This window comes from Dromaius novaehollandiae, chromosome 3 (genome assembly GCF_036370855.1).
Source record: "Dromaius novaehollandiae isolate bDroNov1 chromosome 3, bDroNov1.hap1, whole genome shotgun sequence".
NCBI classification, from domain to species: Eukaryota; Metazoa; Chordata; class Aves; order Casuariiformes; family Dromaiidae; genus Dromaius; species Dromaius novaehollandiae.
The window spans coordinates 4,813,944-4,833,003 of record NC_088100.1 but is presented as its reverse complement, the minus strand read 5'-3'; the positions used below and the strand labels follow the sequence as shown (position 1 = coordinate 4,833,003).

The following is a 19,060-nucleotide window of genomic DNA, read 5'->3' as shown; positions in this document are numbered from 1 at the left end:
AATTTCTTTCTTTGGTTAATAAAGATAACTGCATAGATGGAATATGCTTATAGTTGGGTAAGGCTCAGTAGTGCACAACATCAAAAAATAACATTATGCAATATGAAGAGAGTACACAATAAGGTTGCCAGGCATTAAATCCCATGTCCCCTATTAAAAACAGATGGAATATTACCTTTTTCATATCTTCCATATGCTTTTAATATGGATTCAGGATCTAGAGCTGAAATATACTGCTGTCTGCTCCCTCCTCAGCCTTGCTCCTCACAGCATTCTCGGCAGATAAGGGCTGCCATCTGGGCCATACAAACAGTGGCTGCAAGAGGCTGAATAGCGCAAGATGGGGCCAGAGGAAGGAAGGACAGAAAAGGGTTGTTTGTCACTGTGCAGGAAGAGAAACCTTTTTGGAGGAGGAAGGAAAAGACCTTTGAAAACTGAGCCCTCATTGAACCTCATCAATAAAATATCAGTATGTACAAAACTCATCAAGAACTAGTTAACAGGCAGAGCTCAAAACGTAGCTTCCATTGGGAAATGATTATCAGGTAACGGAGGGTCCTGTGCTGTTGTGTTAGAACGAGCTGCAGGCCTGATGCTGGGGGATATTTACCTTAACAAACAAATATAAAATCACTTCTGATGAAATCACAGAAGTTTTCATGGGCTGGTAAATTAGGGAGAGTTGAGAACAGCCAAAGAAGGGCACCTAGACCGTGCTGGACCTGGGCAAAGAAATTGCATCTGTATACAGTCAAAGGCAAAGCTATGTATGCAGTAATACTTAAGTTTTAAAACATGGAAAGCACAGAATGGGGGACTGGGTCCTGGAAAGCAGTAACTAAAAAGGAACTAGAGAATATAGTGAGAAAACGGATGGTCAGGAGCTCTCTTGTTTCTGTGGAAAAATGAACTAATGGGATCATTGAATTCTGAGAGTAGAAAATGGGATTTAGTACCACTTTTGCATATGGCACTGACATGAAGGAAAACTGCTAGCAATTCAGACATCCACACTTCAAAAAGGATTCAAAAAAGAGAGGGAGAGAAGGAAAGAAACCAAAAAAGGATTTAAACACCTTACACTGACCAGAGCTCAAACTCCTCAATTTATTAAAAGCAGACAGGTAAGTGATTTTATTGCTCTGGGGGTATCTGCAGGAGAGGCAAAAGCCAGTGCCCAGCAGTTTGCTGATGTTACAGAAAAAGATAGAGCAAGAAACTCTAAGCAATTTAAGGCAACAATCCGTCTTTCACACCATGTCTCTGGCACTGCATCAATTTATAAAAATTCATTGGCTTACTTAAGTGTTTAAAAGTAAAGAAAGAGATACCATAGTATGAACTTGTTTAGAAATACTGACCTTACCGCATAGTTTACAGTTTCAAGGCAGACTTCTAGAAACTGTGTTCCTGGTTTAAGGCATCATGGACAGCTCTGCAGTATACAGTGGAACATGATGCAGAGATCCATGAGCACCAACAGAACATCACAGATTACTTTCAGGAGTCCTGCTAAGCTCTTGGGCATAGCTATGCCAGGAGATCTTTATAATGTGTTCCACTGTGGTCAGACATTTTTCAGTCAATGGAGAAGTTATTCTCTATCCTAATAAGCAGATCAAATGGTTAAATTGCCTCACTCCACTTAAATCAGTGTCAACATCTTCAGTGCTACTGTAGCAACACACTTACCTGTGATTATCTCCTCCTGCAGACAGGAAGGCAGGCTGAGTCACCATTAAAGTATCAACTGGTAAGTCCAGGCCTCTCTGAAGGTCTCCAGTTTGATGAGTGTTAATAATAGTTCTGGCCAAGGTTTTTAAGCTGTCACTTGTCAAGGATTGATGAAATTCATTTCTTGCATGGCCAGGTGGATCACCGAGTTCAATGATCAGCACTCTTGATGGAACAGCTCTATCAGATGGCTGCAGGGTTCGGGCACTTACTGATCTCCCCACTCTCCGTGAGCCAGCCCTGGTATAAGAGGCCATGCAAAATGACATGTCAGGGCAGTGATATCTCCTCTTGCTAGCATCGGATGAGAGGACTTTTAATATGCTTTCATCTCCCAGAACATGATAGACTATTCTGACTTGGTCATGACCAACCTGCAAAAAATCAGCTAATTGACGTATTATACTTGCCTCACCCTCTTCTCCAACGGTCTCAGGTACAGAAAAAGCAATGTGAAGGGAAAGGCCAGTGACTATTTCTACAGGTTCTTCTTCATGAAGGAGAACATAGAGAAGGTTGTCCTCAAAGTTGAAGTAATTGGCTCCTACCCCTTCATTCAGTGAGAAAGAAGATGGGGTTGGAGAGATGTACTTCCCCTGAATGAAAACTCGAAGGCTGAGAGGTTCATTGTAGAATATAGCAAGGGGCAACCTGGTTGAGTTTTGGCCACTGAGAAGGTAAAGTCTGAAAGTCAGAGGTGCTAGGTCAGGGAAACAAACTGTAGTGAGTTTGTTGGATGGCAAGACAGAAGAGAAAGCAGGAGGATGCTCTGCCGGATAACAATTTGCATTTGAAGTCACATCACTGAAAGTATCCATAAAGCTGCCAGTCATTGCTACCACTGGAGACAGTCTCTGGTTGACTATACTGGGGTCCAGGTTTTCAAGGATGACAAGTGCATGATCCGTCTGCTTGCAGAAGTAGCCTTGTACTGAGGGCTTGAAGATACACTTGCTGTCATCTCTGTAAATTCCTGGAAGGATAAAGAGAGGTGGGGACAGAAAAAAAAAAGGAATTGTTTCATGTACCATCTCAACACTTTGTGCTATAACTGCATATTTTCCCATTCAGTGCTCGAAGTTGTTTCTGTGGATGCTAAAGTTTTATATAGTTTTAAGGGAAACCTGGACACTTAGGGATATGAAATGGGTAGAAACCACATCTACCTCAAGAAGTCCTTGAGCTGAAAACTGTTGAAGACTTGTAGAGCATGAGAGAGAACCATCATAGACTGTTCTTTCTATTCTCTAGACATCCAGTTATGGGCACTGTTGAAAGAGCAAATGGGGCTAGATGGACCTTTGGTCTGACCCAGCATGTTCATCCCTATGTCTTTACGTCTTCTCCTTGTTCTAAGTCTGTAGCAGGGTCACAAATCAGGTCATGACTGCAATTATTTGGAAAGATAGCTTAACTCTACACAAAGTCCTCTCATCCCACTCACATGGATTGTGTCTCAAGGAAACAGCCTAGAAAGGATCAGCACATCATTAATCTGCTCCAGTAGTGAGAAACATCTCACCAAGCTTTAGAGCTGGAACACAGCTCCAGATTCAGACATCTACAATTAGCATCTATAGTAGAAACCCTGTGCTCTGACTCTCTAAGCTCCCATTACAGCCAGCGGAGATCTCGAGTTTAATTTATTTGCCCACAGATAGACATCTAGTATCATGTGGGATGCCCTGAGGTATTTGAGATATCCGCACAGCCTGGCAGATGTGACACAGGGCCTACAGAAGACCATCCCTTCTTGAGTGGCAGCTAGAGGCCAGGTGGGACCATAGCACCTGAAATTACACTAGACATCTGTTTTTGGCAACTGACACCCCCCTCCCCCCACCATTCCCAGCCATCAATACAGTCATGGCAGTGTAGAAAACAAGTCAGTTAATCTTAACTGTACTGACTAGAGTTAGGATGCTGTCACCAAACACAGATTTTTAGTATCACTTGAACTTCTCAGGACTTACAGGAGTGCAAAGACACCTTAGGTAACAGAATCAAGCCCTTTTCTCACTTCAAAGGGCTAAGACACTTCCATCTATGTCAGAATCTGCAGCAGAATCCCATCCCAGGTGTCTACCATACAGCATCTGTATGGAGACTAATCAAGAGGAACCTTTTACAGAAGGATCTATATAGAGTACATCTAGTCCATACAGTCATTGGAGTGAGGGCATGATCTCTCTGACCAAATATAGGTTTCTGCTTTAAAACGAGAAAAGTTGTGCCTCAGGCTGCGATGATGAGATCATCACTGATTATAAAGAAGAATAAAAGTAAATTAGTGCACACAGGGGCACAAAAAATGTAAACATTTCTCCCCAAAGCACCCTAGGGAAAGATGTGTGTTTCTGTTTTTCCTCCCTCCCTTCAAAATAAAATCAAAGAAGGAATTTACTACTGCAGCCAGCTGTAATCCTCCTTTCCTCCCCAAGCCTGCTCTTCTCCTGGTTAGCTGTGTGCACGAATATGTTAGGCAAAGCATGGACAATGTGTTAATTCTGCGTTCCTCATTCAGCAGCTCTGGGGATGTGTACACAGATCAGCAATGCTTAGAGTTAAGGATAAAAAGAAAGAGATAACGTACTTGAAGGTTGCAAACTTTTGAATGCGTAAAAGGGTATTTGCCTTAGTAAACAAATGCTAGAATTGTGAAACTCCCTGCCAGAAGGAAATGACAGACTCCTGGAAAAGAGATGAATTATGTATTGTCATAGAGGAATCAGCCTGAGTTCACTTTATAGTTACATCTTTATGCCTGAATCCTGTGGACACTTAACTATGATTTATTTCAAGGGGATTCCTCAAGTGCAGAAAGTCACCCAAGTCTATGAGTGTTTCCCAGAATGAGCTCTTATTGCGCACATCACAGAGGAGAGCAATGAAATTACATAAATGTCAAGCCCTGCTCAGGGAAGAAGTCCAAGTGAGATAGGATCTGTGCAAATGCACCTATTTTTAGACAGCAGCTTACCATCTTCTCCTTTTTCCTTGCTTCTTTTACTTTTGCTTAGTCTTTCCTTTTTTGGCTTCATCATTACATGCATTTTGCTTTTAGCGTGTGCTGGGGGCAGGGGAGGAGGGAGCAGCGACTTCATGCAGAAGCAGAAGTGGAAACGCTGCACTCGCAGATACTCGTGATGGTCCTCGAGCGCCAGGAACGTGCACCCCGCCGATGGCAGCCAGCCCACGAGGGCTGGCAGATCTTATCGTTTGCTCTCCCGGAAGCATCCAAATCATCCCCTTCTCCCCCGGGTGACATTGTTCTCTTCTACAAATGGGGCTCGCTGGTATTTTCTGATTCCCAGGATTTTCCTTTGCCTTGCCAAGTGGGTTTGTCAGTAGGTTGCCTACGCACACACGCGCTGACACACACACCCATCTTCGCTTGTCTCCTTCCAAATGGCCTTATCTGCCAGTCACAATTTCTGCAGCCGGCAATTTCGATTACTTTTAAATGAAACCCATGCTGGCCTTAGTAATCATAATGTCATTTACAATATACCACAAAACACGTTTATTCAGTTATTAGCACATTGGAGAAAGAGAACTCCATATGAACTCGCTGCTGAAGGCCTAATCTGATTATTTCCTCATGAAAATCCAAGCAGGGGTGCTTGTAAGAGGGGCCTGAGAGAAGAAGGAAAAAAAGTGAGGCCTGGTCACAGCTGACTCTCATAATCAATGCGAATAGATAAGTGACATGGCGTGTCAGGGCCAGCAGCTAATCTGCCCTGGGGCTTTCCTCTCAAAAAGGCCAGAGTGGACAGGACTTAATAAATACTGAGTGACCACTGAATATTGAGCTGACATGTGCTATTTACATCGGCGACGGACAATAACGGTGATAAATTCCAGAAGCCCTCCTCCTAAATGGGTGAAGTTAGATTAAATCGGTTATATTTGCCCGTGCATGTGTGTGCATGCACACACACGTGTGTGAGAGAGAAAAAGTGGGGGAAAAAGGAATATGTGGGTCAGCGAGAGTGTGGGAAGACACAAACGGGTTGAAGACGGAGATGTCCACGTCTGTGGGAGCATGTGCACGTGTGAGAGAGGCTGCATGTGACATCGGGAGCCACGTGCATGGGAGGAGAGGAAGAACGGATGTGTGCACCATGCACGTGTGTGTGCACATGTGCCATGTGCACGGGTCTCCATCAATGCCTGAAAGAGAGAAAAAGTCAGAGGTGGAAAGAGTGTTTGTGTCCACTCTCCTCTGCTATTTCCCTAGCCTCAGGTAGCAGATTTTGCTTTCTGCAGATTCCCCCATCATTAAGTCAAGTTCATTATTTAATGTTATATATATATATGTGTATACATATATATATATATTTATTTATATATATTAAAAAAAAGATTTAAGCACTCAGGTTGCTTCTAGGGCTCCTGACAAATATTAACTTTGTGTCAATATTTGTCCTTCCTGTCGTGAAATGAGGATTTTCCACCTCATTTCACATTTGAAAAGAAAAATGCGCCGAGGGGGTCCTCTTTGCTTAGGGAAAAAAAAAAAAAAACAACCCAACAACAACAGCAACATCTCATATCCTTTATTTAGAAAAATGGAGCAGGAGGGAAGGAGGGAAGAATGTTTTTAAAATAGATGTTTTGACTTAAAGGCACACAGAGTCCCTTGCAAGTCTCCTGCTTTTTTCCCTAGTTCCCCAATGCCAAATAAATAAAATAAAATAAAATAAATTCTACATTTAAAATTGAATGAAATACATCAACATTAATGATCTTCAGGTTAACACCACCATTTCCTTCAATAATTTTTACCCATTTCGTGATAGATTTCACAATTCATGGTACGAGGAAAAGTATAGTCAGTTTTTGACAAAAACAAAAGGCAACGTCAGTTTTTTATCAAAATAAAATAAATCTCCCACAATTTTCTTTCCATCTGACTGGATTTGCCCGTCAGTTATTTCTAATTTAACTACAATTGTAGTTACAAAAATATAAAAGCGGGTAGGGGAGGAAGGGGGAGGGGAGAGATAAATGGGACACTGTTTAGAAATTGCGATTCATTGGCCCTGGGCTGGCCGGCACATATCTTTGCTGAGGGGGAAATATTCATCAGCATTAACTGTTCCTTTTGACCCGCTGACATTCAAATGTGAAATAAAAAAGGCCCAGAAATAGGACCTTAGAAATCTAGCGTGCCATGTAGGTAAATTATTCTGAGGTCAGTCTTTTTTGCTATGCAAAAGGTTTTCTACATTTTTCGAGTCCATATGTTCCCTGTAAATAATGCAGGCTCTGGTCCTTCCATCCGATCCCTGGACCGGGTCCCATGCCCACGCACTTGTCCTTCGAAAGTGATGGCTCCGCAGACACCGATCGTGTCAATCTTTATACACGCCAATAAAATCAGGCCTGTCGGCTTCAGCAGATGCCGAGGCAAGGCATCCTGGGCCAGTTTTAGAAATCCCACTGATTGTAAGTACAGGTTATCATGCAATTGGGTTCACCAGTGCTTTTGTGGGGGGTAAACACGCAAACATGCAATGACAAGTAACTTAGGAATGTGTGGAGGCACATGTGATTGCATGTATATTTGTATAAGTTTGTGTATGTGAGATATATACACACAGAAATATATATATATATGCCAGGGACCATGCGAATGAAAATAGAGTGACTGCTTTAGGCTGTTAATTCTTTCTTTTAAAGAAAATGATTTTCTAAGGAAATGAGTCTCATAAGATCACACTGTGTGTGCTTTTATGCTCTTCTGTTTATCACTCCTCCATAAAAACCTTTGAACCCCCTGGCCAATTCCAGTCACATTTGTGGACTCAAAGATATTATGTTCTTACAAGTTCTGTAAAAGTCGTTGCACAAGTAAAGCAAAGGGAGCTAATCGTGCTCCCACTGAAGGAAAGCTTGTAGTGTAAGCTCACCTTTTTCAGACATCACTGTATCTATGCTGGCCCTTCCATTTCATATACAAATTCGTAGAAAACCAGATATCCTAAATGAAATATTTGTTCTTGTATTCATTGTTTGCATACATTGATCTGACCATACACATTGCTAGTATATCACCTGTGAAATCAAGTATTGCTTGCATCTTTAATATGGCTGTGTATTTATTACACTAGCATCAACCCTTCAGAACTTCTCCATGCCAAAAAGGCAGGTATATATTACAGATATCTTTCCACATTATGAACAAAAACTTGCAAACTTTTGCAGCTGCCGGAGGCTAGAGTAATAACTTATTCCTGACCTTAAAGCACAAGTACACAAGTAAAGTCTTAACAGGTGAGACCAGAAGTCCATCTAGGCAAGGATGCTCTCTGATAGTGACCAAAAAGAGGTGCCTAGAAAAAGTATGGGAACAGGGCAGGCATACTGCAGTGTTTCTTAAAATGCTCCCCAAAATTCCAGTGATTTGCAGCTCAGGAGCTACCTGAGTCCAAAGGACCATCTTTGTTCTTCGTACGCATCTTTGTATTCAAGAGCACATATCAACCCAAGCAGATCCTGCCTCACACAGCTGCAAAAAGTTGGGGGAAATAACCTAGCCAGAAGAATATATCCTGAGCCCTCTTGGATGAGGTGGGTCTGTAAATCTGACATGCCCTTTAGTGAGATTGCCCAGCCTAGGCTTTGTGTCGTGGTTGAATTAAGGAGGTGTTATAGTGCCGCAGCGTTTCTCAAATGCCATGCTGTCGCTGCCGGGCAACTCCGCCTGGAAACAACTTGGCAGATCGGACTGAAACTGAACTGCTAATGCATTGACTGCATCAAACCTAATAAAATAACCACTGCCAAGGCCAGGTCTTTGTCCCTGAGGCCAGCTGGCATGGCATGGCACATCCATACTATTAGAGTCACCAACCCTCCAACGGATGGTGGCCACCTCCAAACTGCCTTTCTGGACTGGCCTATGACTTTTGCTAATTCATGGAAGACACCCAGGAATTGTGTGGGAGACCACTGGGTCACCTGCGACAAAACTGGTCTTGGAGTGGTTCTGCTGATGGAGCAGGAGTGACTGTAAAGCCTCAGTGTCCACACCCTGGCACTATGTAATCCACAAGATGTCGACATCAAGCCCATTCCTGCTATTTTCCACACTGGCTCAAAGCAACTTGACTATCAGCTTATTAAACTGCAACAGAAAGTCATGATGAGAGAGGATTTTTTCCCCCAGTATCATTATAGATTAGGGAATTTGCAGCAGTCATTTTAGCCATCCTGGAAACATAAAGGTCCCCGTAATTCCTATTTAGGGAATAAATCCACCACGTGGGGAAAATAAGCACTGCTTGACATTATATTGTGCATGGAATAAGAAAGGATTAGACAACAGAATTACTCTATGATTTTGTGCATTTTCAGAGAGTCCCGGAAAGTGATGCAAATTAAGCCTTAAACTGTAACCCTGAACTAGAGATACACAGATGTTGCAGGAGTCATTGCTTTAAAACCTACTGTAATGCAATCAAACGTGTGCATAGGACCAGAGTGCAGGGGACAAAGCAGGGCTGGGTGAACTCTCACAGAATAGCAGGGAAGAGATTAATTCAGTCTCCACAACCTTCTTGAGGGCTTGGAGGATCAAGCAACACACAGCTCAGGGGTGGAGATCAGGACTTTTGCACAGCTCCTAGCAAAATTGAACTCAGGCTCTGGCTAGGGCTTTTAGATGCTTTCATGAAGCAAATAATAGAATATAAACAAACTATTCCCACAACCCTCTTGAATTCACTGTCCATCATCCAGCAGAGCTGATAGCTGGCGAAGGGATGGGGTGGCAGGGGGCGGGTGATTCTGTCTGCTAGAAAGGATGATTAAAGGACAAAAAATACACACAGAACCATCTTTCCATCCAAATTATTTCACCGTTGAAAAATCACGCTATTCTGCAGGTAACAATTTGTTTCTCCTGTCGCTACCAAAGTTTTTCCCATTACATTTCTCCGCCAAGATATTCCTGGTTTCCTTTAGCTGTATTTAAAGCCCAGAAGGCATTTTCTCCCCTCCTGACCAGCAACTCCATTGACTGAAGCTTTAGACAAACTGATACCCGTGGCTTAATTCAAAGGCAAGGGGCAGCAAGCGGCGTTCTTCACCGGCACAACTGCAATCACCGGCTCCCTCGCCAAGGGATGACAAAACTACCACCTCCCTCCAAAAGCAGAGCAGTAATTTCGTCGGGTGCCAGACCTAAAAACGAATGGGGCTGTGCCATGCGTGGCTCTGAGCTGCGGATATAATGAGTTTTGAATGGGAAGTCCTGGACACAATAAATCTGTGCCATATGTGACCATTTCCTGTGTCAGTTCCTTTCTCATAACCAGCGGAGGCTTCCCCCTCCTCCTCGCTTTCCCTTTCATGACCCCACACCAGGGCTCTGAAATCTTTCAGGGCTGCTTATAGGCCCCAGGCCGTTCCACAGCAGTTGCATAAATAAATGAGTTTGACAGCAAACATCATAACGGTTAGCAGTAATGTGTGCTCCACACAAGTGCCTGTACTACTCGCTGGAGAAATGGGAGAGCAAGGGGCTTGTTTCGTTACTGCAAACAAAAGTATGTTCTCTGACAAGTGGTGAAAGAATTAGTCAAATAAACTTGAACTCTATTAGGACTATCGCTGCCAGGTTTTGTTACGGACTGCAAGGTTCTCAGCTTCTCTTTCCCTGCTTGGCTCGCTGCTACTGCAAAGACAAATCATCGTTTTCTTCTGCAAAAATAAAGTCAGGGAATAAAATGACTGCCTCAAAATAATATTGGTGTGCAACTCCATTTTACTATTATTATTATCATTTCTTCCTAATGAGAACAGTTATTTTGTCCTGGGAACAGACTCACAGAGAGACTGAAAGATTTTCCATTAGAACCAGGCCAGAAGGAAAACATCAAATACCTGCAGACTTTGGAAATATTCAGGTTAGGATTAAGCTTAAAAATGCCAATTATTTGTATAAGACGTAAGGGAAGCGGAGGACAGAACAGAGCCCAGCATTTGTTCTGAAATAGTTTCCACCATCTTTTGTTCACTAACAGATCAAGCATTTTGACTTAAGTATCAAAATTTTACTAAGTTTTCATCTTTATCTAAGAATTGATAATGTTTCTGAACAGTGTACTTTTTTTTCTGTAAAACTATTTTTTTGAAAACCCCTTTTTTCCCCAGATATGCTTTTTGAACAAAAATATTCCATACATCCGAAATTCAGCCCAGAACTACAATTTGCTTATGGATTCAAATGTGCCGACTTATTATCATTTCTCAGGCACACCATTTTCAAAGGAAACTAGCAATTCTGAATGCTTTCAGCTTTGAACATCCAATTTCAGAGTGTTGAGAGACCTACTAAACACCTGTGCATTAAAACCTAATCTTTTATGAAACATAAGAAATGAAGAAGAAAATTGAGAGATTTGAAATCCCTAGGCATTCTTTAAGAATTAGGTTGATTTGGATGTGGCACTATTTGGAGATGCAGTCACTGAGCAGTAGCTGTGATGGTTCCCCGTTTGTACATTGGAAAGCTTCCCACTGGAAGAAACATCACTGTGGTCTCCTTCATTAACAGACCTCTTGGCATATCTCAGTCCCACGCTGGCCCGCCAGTGAACATGATGAAACAGTATAAACTGGGCTGCCACTGTGGTGTGTTCAACCCTCCCTTCACCTCCTCCAGACCACAGGCCTGAGGGATTACATAAAGCTGAGTTTCTCTTCACTTTTTCCCTATGTACTGCCTTTTAATTCCATTTCCAATGCTGTTAAGCTTGAACAAGGTAGGTAAACCTTATTTTTAGCAGACCCAATTTGTCTCAGAGAAGTGTTGGATTAACTATCAGTGGCAATGCAGTTGCAGACTCTGTTGCAGAGTTGCTATGTAGTTTCATGCAGGTCCCTCTTTCCATACCGCAGTTACTTGGCAGGGCAATAAGACAACGGTATTTCCTCTCTCACCCATTCCTCATCCCTCCAGAGAGGGATCGCTCCTTGTCAGAAAGGTGGAACGAGATCAAATTTGGCATCTGACCCTTAGGAGAACATCACGACCACCAGTAGGTAACAGTACTGGCAAACTGAAACATCTAAAAATCTCAGACGAGGACCAAATTCACACCACCTAAGTGTAAGGATTGAACTATCTTGCCTGATTTAGGGAATCAGTCATCCCAGGCCTCAAGGGGGCAATTCAGTCTGTTAGCATCTGAATGCCTGTATTCTTTCATTGCATGCCAAAGAAATTCAGGGCAACGATAAAAAACTGTATATGTTTCTAGGGCTTGGCCCCTGAAAATCACAAGGAAGACTGAAGATCATTACAGTATTAGATATTTAGTTGTATGATTTCATTGATTATTCCAGTTTCTAGTTGCCTTGTTTTCATCTCTGATGAGCTTTCAAGCAATTATATGTAACTATAAAGACTCACTAAACAATGAGATTCTCTAGGGCTGTGCTTCCATTTTCCAAGTCTTTATGAATCACCCCAGTTCTATCTTGACCTACTAAGAAGTTCAGATAGTTGTTAACAGACATCCTGGGGACGCATGGGTGAGGCTCCAAAAGACAGAAAAATGGGGGGGAAAAAAAAAAGCATCTATGTTTAGAAAAAAAAGAAAAGAAAAAAGAGCATGATAAATCTGGCAGTTTAAATTCAAATCCCTAAAAATACTGGAACTAACAACCTAACAAATTGGAAATATTCAGAGGACAACAAGGAGTGGCAGACAGCATGGATACATATAGAAGGCAGGTCAGCTATCCAGCTTTACTGTAATAAGGCTTGCAATAAGGCAATCTCTAGAGGACACTAAGCTGGGAGGAAGTTCAAGAAGTTTGCGGGACAGAATTTTGAATTCAAAATGGACTCAGTAGATTGGCTTGAAACAAAGTGAGAAAACACTCAATAAGGCCAAAGAAAAAGTTCTGTACTTAATCAGGGATAATCAGTTGCAGACAGAAAAACAGTAGGCGTGGAGAAATTCTCCACGAAAATGATTGGTGACCACAGTAGGTTACAAACTGACCACAAACCTACACTGTCATGATACTGGGGGAAAAAAAAGTTATATTCACATGTACAATGAGAAATACCACTAAGCCTTCGATTCTCCTCAGCACAGACAAGGTCCCAGCAGAAGTACTACATCCAGTCTGAAGCTTTGCATTTCAAGAACAATAAGGACCCACCAGAGAGAGTCAAAATAAGAGGTCTAAAAACACAACCAACAGGAAAAGTTGCAGACATTTGAATTAGTATACTAAACAGTATAACTAATTTATAGAAGTGCAGGTCAAGGGGACTAGTCTACAGCTTCAGAAAAATGATCTGGAAGGAAGGTAGATTGGTTTCCGTGTCCAAAGTGAATAGAACAACAACAGCAACAACAAAATATGTTAATATTTTAACCAGGGAGATTTAGAATAGAAATTAGAAAAATAGCTTTCTAGTGAAGAGAAGATATTGAAGCCTTGAAATTAACTGACTGGGGCAAGGTGGAACCACCATGACTGGAGAAGTGTTTTGTGGGTTTTTTTTGACAGATTATATTCATTTCTCTCAGGTGCAATGTCAGTACTGATACTGCTTTGGAGCAAATGTATGGGTGAGATGATTTGCAGTCTCTCCCAGTCCTGCCCAGTGTTTCTAATATTCACCAGCTGCCTTGTTTCACAGCCTTTCTTCCACCCCAAGAAGTCATACAAAACATTACAATTTTATTTGTCCATGCCTTGGCCGAAGGCCCAGTCCTACAGCCCATGCGCATGATAAAAAGGTTCACAAGCACAAGAGTCCCAGTGACATTATCAGGATCATTTTCAGCAATATGAGTCCTGTATGTGCTACAGAGTTGAACCTTAAAGCAGAAGGATTTCATTACAGGTACAGACAGCTATATTATACCATAACATATTTATGACAATGAACAGTAACAGGAGACAAGTATTTTAAGCCTTAGAAATGGAAAAGAATCTGAAATCATAGTGCAGAATCTGAAAATCTATGAAAACATAGAGAAAAGCTAAAATTTGAGATACAAAGGCTAGAGTCTATCAAAGAGCATAGAATGGGATTCATCACATTAATTTTAGCTGCCTAAATGCTAAGCATCTAGTCTAAGCTATTTGTCTGGTGTATGCTGCTCATCTAGACTATAATCTTGAGAGAGAGAGAGAGAGAGAGAGAGAGAGAGAGAGAGAGAGAGAGAGAAAGAGACTTTTATAGGATCATTCATTCTCCCTTTCCTTTGGGTAGGTTGAATCACTTCTGGAGATATTTGTCTCTACTGGCTATATGGAAAACCTAGAAAACTAGATTGGACTGAAAGCCTGTATTTTGGACAGCTAAAGTTAGGTGCAATGAGTCCAACTTCTAGTGATGTAGCTAGAGAGCAAGGCTTGCAGAACACCGAGAGTAATAAGTGTTGGTATTCACTGAGGGTACTTCAAAATATGCGGGAAAAGCTTGTCCTGTACACACCCTTAACGTAACAGTATTCTCCAGTTATGAACAAGGGAAAAGACAGAGAGAAAGAGATGAAGACATCACCACGTTTATCTAGGAAATAATAAGGAAAATCCCCTATGCCTGACATATCTTCAGCTAAGCAGCTGAAAGCAAGTTTTTGAGAAAGACTCTGAAAAAGATCAAACTCTGTATTTGGCTTTTGTTGCTGTGATGGTTAAGCCCAAAACACTGAATTCAGATGTTCCCACCTCTCAGCAGCACCCATTAGCCTGATGCACAGTCGTCTCTCTGCTCCATCTCCTGTGAATGTGAGTGGTAGAGCTCACGTAGGTAAAGGAGGCAGCACTAAACAGAGTATCTTGGAAAGGACAGAAATACATAGCTTATTGCAAAAGAAACATCTGAGTAAACACAACGAGAGCCCACAGAACTAACTACTAACCTCTGCAACCAACATGGGTGCTGGGCTGCAAGGTTTGAACACCAGTTTCAAGAAAACCAAATAAGCCTGTAGGCACAGTCCAAAAATGCAATTCCTACACTGAATCTTGGAAAAAAATAGGTCAGAATGGATCTCTGAAGGTCATCTAGTTCAATCTCCTGCTCAAAGCAAGGCTAGCTACAAACTTACATTAGGCTACTGAGGACTTGATCAAAAATCATAGTATAACTACCTTTTAGGCCCTTACATGTTTACTAGGACAGAAGGCCTAACTTAGTATAGATCCAGAGGAAATTAAAAATGATTTAAACAAGTCTGTGATCCGAGTGATATTTTCATACATGACTTCACACATGGACAAGATGGTCTGAAGTAGCTTTGAGGCTCACTTTTGCACCTGTGTGCTTGTTTTAGGTAATCCAAAGCCTCTTCCTGATCTCATCAGTCTTGTGCACATTTCCATGAGAGAAGGAGCAGGTTCAAACCTGGAGCATCTCATGTACTTTACCATAACTAGAGTAAAGATGAATAAACTCAGATACACATTGATCCTGGTTGTGTGGTGTGGTGCCCATCTAAGGAGAAAAAGGATAGCTACACTGGCAGACCAGAGCAAACACCCACACAGCCCTGACTGTCCTGATCTGGCTGGTAGGCATCACTCCCTTTTCATTTTATTCCAGACTTACCAGGGAGCCGTTTGAAATTTCACACAGCTCTCAGAGTTATTTTGGCCAGGGAGTATATTTAAAACTCATTGTGCCTAATGTTGTCTTTCCACAATTGAGAAGTAATCAGGAAAGACGTGAAAATAAATAGACAAGTGAGAGGTAAAATGAAATATGAAGTGGCTAGAAAGGAGTCTGTTCTCTAATGTATTTTTTCAGCTTATTATTGTAAAAGCCCAGAGCAAAAGAATAGCTTTGAAGAGTCTTTTGTTAATAGTGGCAAGGTTGTCTTTTTTTTTTCTTCTTCTTCTTAACATTTTATTTATTAACCATGCTGCACAGGGTACTTCCATAAGTGATGGCTGGGTTCAAGTTACAGGGACTTGTTTAGTCTGAAAACATCCCAGCCTGCAATGGGAATGAGAAAAGAGAAGTAACAGCCCATTGTCTGGTGCTTGAAGGTCCAAAGACCAAAGCCCATTTGTCCTCTGCTTTTCCCTGGGATTTCTGGTGGTGGAGCTTGTGAATGTTTGAATGTCTCTGTTTGGATGGTTAAAATGCATTCCCAGCAGGCCACTTCTTCAGGTGGTCTCTTTGATGACAGCTTGATGCACAGGCCAATATTAAACAGCTGAGTTTTTGACCCTTTGTGAGAATAAAATTAAAATGCTACATTCCTGCATGGGGCAAGGTTTCATCCTGCAAATTGCTGTAAAAATAACAGTTGTGGAGGGTGCTTAGCTTACACTTTAGCCCTAAAACAGGGCAGTCATTAACATTTTTGAGACTCTTCGTGTTGATGGTACTACGTACTATTTTATCTTTGCCCTGAACATGTGGTTAACCATAAAAATGCTCAATTGCTACACATTTTCATTCTGTTGCTATGTGGGAATATACCGGTTGGGCACAGGAAACTGGACAGGTGTACTAGTGCTTTAGTGCAGGTGAACAAAAGAGCACCGAAACGGAGCTGTTTTAAGATGAGCAAAGCAATATAGGATTCCCCAAGGCTGCTTTGCTCAGGCATCCTGCCTGTATCTACAGGATGTTCTTCATGCATCCTTTTATGAAGAGAATTGCCAGGATGGTAAATTTTGGGTCTATCTTCATGATATAACACCAGCATTGCCAGACAGGCTGGTAAGACAAGCAAAGGAATTATTTTTATTTATTTATTCCATGGAATCAATAATATCAGAAAAGCCTTGATTTTCTGAGCTTATCTGGCATGCTCTCAGCGGGAACCTGCTGGCTTGGGACATCAGAAAGCATCTCTGAGCTTATAGAGTGTCATGCTGCAGCCAAGTCAGTTTAAAAAACCTACAAAAAATTGTTGTCTGGCAAGGTTTGCTCTGTTTTCACATGTGGGGTAATCCTAGCAGACGCCAAGCTGAAGCCTTGTAGGTCTAGTTCATATTCCAGTAGCACACAAAGGCTCATTTCAGACCCAGTGCACATCACGACTAGGACTAATACGGGTAGATGTGGATTTTGTGGATTGTCCAAGCCTTTTTAAAATTGCACTGCCCTGCAAGGCTGTCAAGACATCTGGACTGTAGCCCTTCTTCTCTCCATGAAAGCCACAGGAACTCCATTTATGCATAATTTCAATGGGAAAAGCTTTCAGCAGAGATTCCGCTTTCCAATCCAACCCTTCCGTGTTACATTACATTAAGAACACATTGTCATATGCCAACAATGAATTCATATTTTCTCGTATATTATGTTTCCCTGAGGACCAAGAAGAGTTAATTCTGGCAACATTGCAGTCTGCAAGCTGAATGCCCAACCAGACAGATAAGCTGTGGAAAGGACCTGGTTGCTTCCAAAGGACACTGAGGATAGGAGGAACATGAGGGAATCTTGCCTTTTTTTTATTTTTTTGCTCTCTGTGGCTCTCATGGAACAAGTGCTCAGACACAGAGGCCTCAGAAATAGAAATCTGAATTTAATAAAGCTGTCTGGAGGGGGAGGGAGACAGAGAAAAAAAGATCATGGAGATAAGAAAGGCAGAGATAGGAAGAGAAAAAGGAAAGAAAATTAGAGCTGAATGGTGATTGCTATGTCCTTCCAGACTGAAGTGGCCAGAAGTGAAATATTTGTTTGAGAGGTGGGACACAAGTTCCTTATGGAAAGAATAACAAAGAAAAAAAAATCCTTTATGATTAAGCCATACACTCTCATGCAAAACACGTGCCACTATAGTGAGGCAAGGCAAAAGGCAAGGAAAGACATGGGAAGACAAGGAAGAAGGAAGGAAATGCAAGACAAGGCAAGGCAAGAAAAGGCTGCCTGTTTTCATTAATTTTTACTGCAGCAATATTTTAAATTCAGCACAGCTACACCTACAGTCTGCAAGCAGAATTAGGCACCTGCTTATAAAAATAACCTCTTTCAATTTAACAATCAATCCCATAGATTAGTAAAATTATAGGATCTGTATGCTTCACCATTTCTGCTTGGAGAATAAAAGTTGACTGAGGGGCAATAAGGAGGTGGAGACTCATCTTTTCCCCACTGACATCAACAACCCTGTCTGCCAAGGTACTAGACTGACTTCTCACACAGAGCAAACGCACTACCAAAAATCCCCACCTACGTTTTTTTTCTTTCTTTCTTTTTTTTTCCCCCATAAGATTCTGTTTGTTAGAAAAGCTGAAAAGACACCAGAGGGAAAATGCAGATACATTTTTAATGCATACATTTCATTTTCAGAACATGGCGGGCACTTCAACGCCGGCTGCCAGAACTGCAAGCGGGAATTTATCTAATCTCTGCGGCCCTGCTTCATTGACATAATGTGGTCCTGCCGATTAAAGCACTGGAATCGTAGCTCTGAATTTTCCTTCTATTTCATACTAAAATTATTGATGTGCTTTGTACAATGTGTAATTGCCATTATTGTATATGTGCCTAGAGCATGTGCAGAGCTGAAATTGAAATAAATACGCAAACAAAAATCATGCGATAGGAAGTCTCTGATGGTATGGTGGGGGTGGTACCACAGCATCACTAGCTGAAAATAGGATTTGATACTGCTGTGACTGCTTTTGATAGAGTGAGATTCGATAAGACGAGAAGAAAGGCTGTTATGATCATCTCATCCGACCCCCCTCCCCTTTATATAGCATGGACCCTCATCAAACACCCAGATGTGAAGTATCTTTTTTAGCATCCCAGGTCCGAGCCTCACCATCCAGAGACTTCACTGGAGCAGTACTGATTTGCACCACCTGAGGATCTTGCCCAGTATAATACATTCTCATTTGCTTCCCCCCCCTCCCTCTCACACAGAGAGTAGATTTGTTCTTTACATTTAATTTATGCAAGTGAGGCTCAGAATACATTTCAGTAACACCAATTAGATACGCACTAATTTCTTCTCTGTGAAATAGCAGTAAGTAATTAATCAGAATTTTGATCACAACTCAGTTGGCAATTCTAATTGCACTTGCCATTTCCACAGCAAATATGGAATCATTATCTTTTTTGCCTAGTCCTCTGTTCCTAATCATCCAGGGTGCTAGAAGCAAAACACTTCCAAGAACTCGATATTGTCTCTATCAACAAGCAGCCATAATACCTTTGGACTGAGGGTTAGTGGGTTCAGACCACGGCTGTGCTTTATTTCAAGCTTCATCATAATTTTAAAGTGAATGGCTGGTGGCAGGCTGGCTGCTTGCCTGGGGGCGGGGGGATTCTGCCTCATAAAATTATGAGAAAGGATGAAAGCTAGCAGTACCTTCCATT

At 41.8% G+C, this 19,060-nt stretch overlaps 1 protein-coding gene across 7 annotated transcripts in view; it reads right to left on the bottom strand.

Annotated features, from left to right (window-relative positions):
* The window catches only part of PKHD1 (PKHD1 ciliary IPT domain containing fibrocystin/polyductin), a 272,244-nt gene that overhangs the window by 31,280 nt on the left and 221,904 nt on the right, over positions 1–19,060 (bottom strand). For 5 of the 7 annotated variants that reach the window (XR_010388155.1, XM_064508296.1, XM_026093838.2 and 2 more), the window contains one exon: positions 1,693–2,707. The exons of 1 other annotated variant lie outside the window; for it this stretch is intronic. Coding sequence is in view for 4 of the 6 variants with exons in the window: in XM_064508296.1 (XP_064364366.1) it covers positions 1,693–2,707 (1,015 nt within the window). In the remaining 2 variants the exon portion in view is untranslated. Of the gene's footprint in view, positions 1–1,361; positions 1,607–1,692; positions 2,708–19,060 lie in introns of all 7 variants that reach the window. One more of the 7 variants, XR_010388154.1, reaches the window with a different exon arrangement.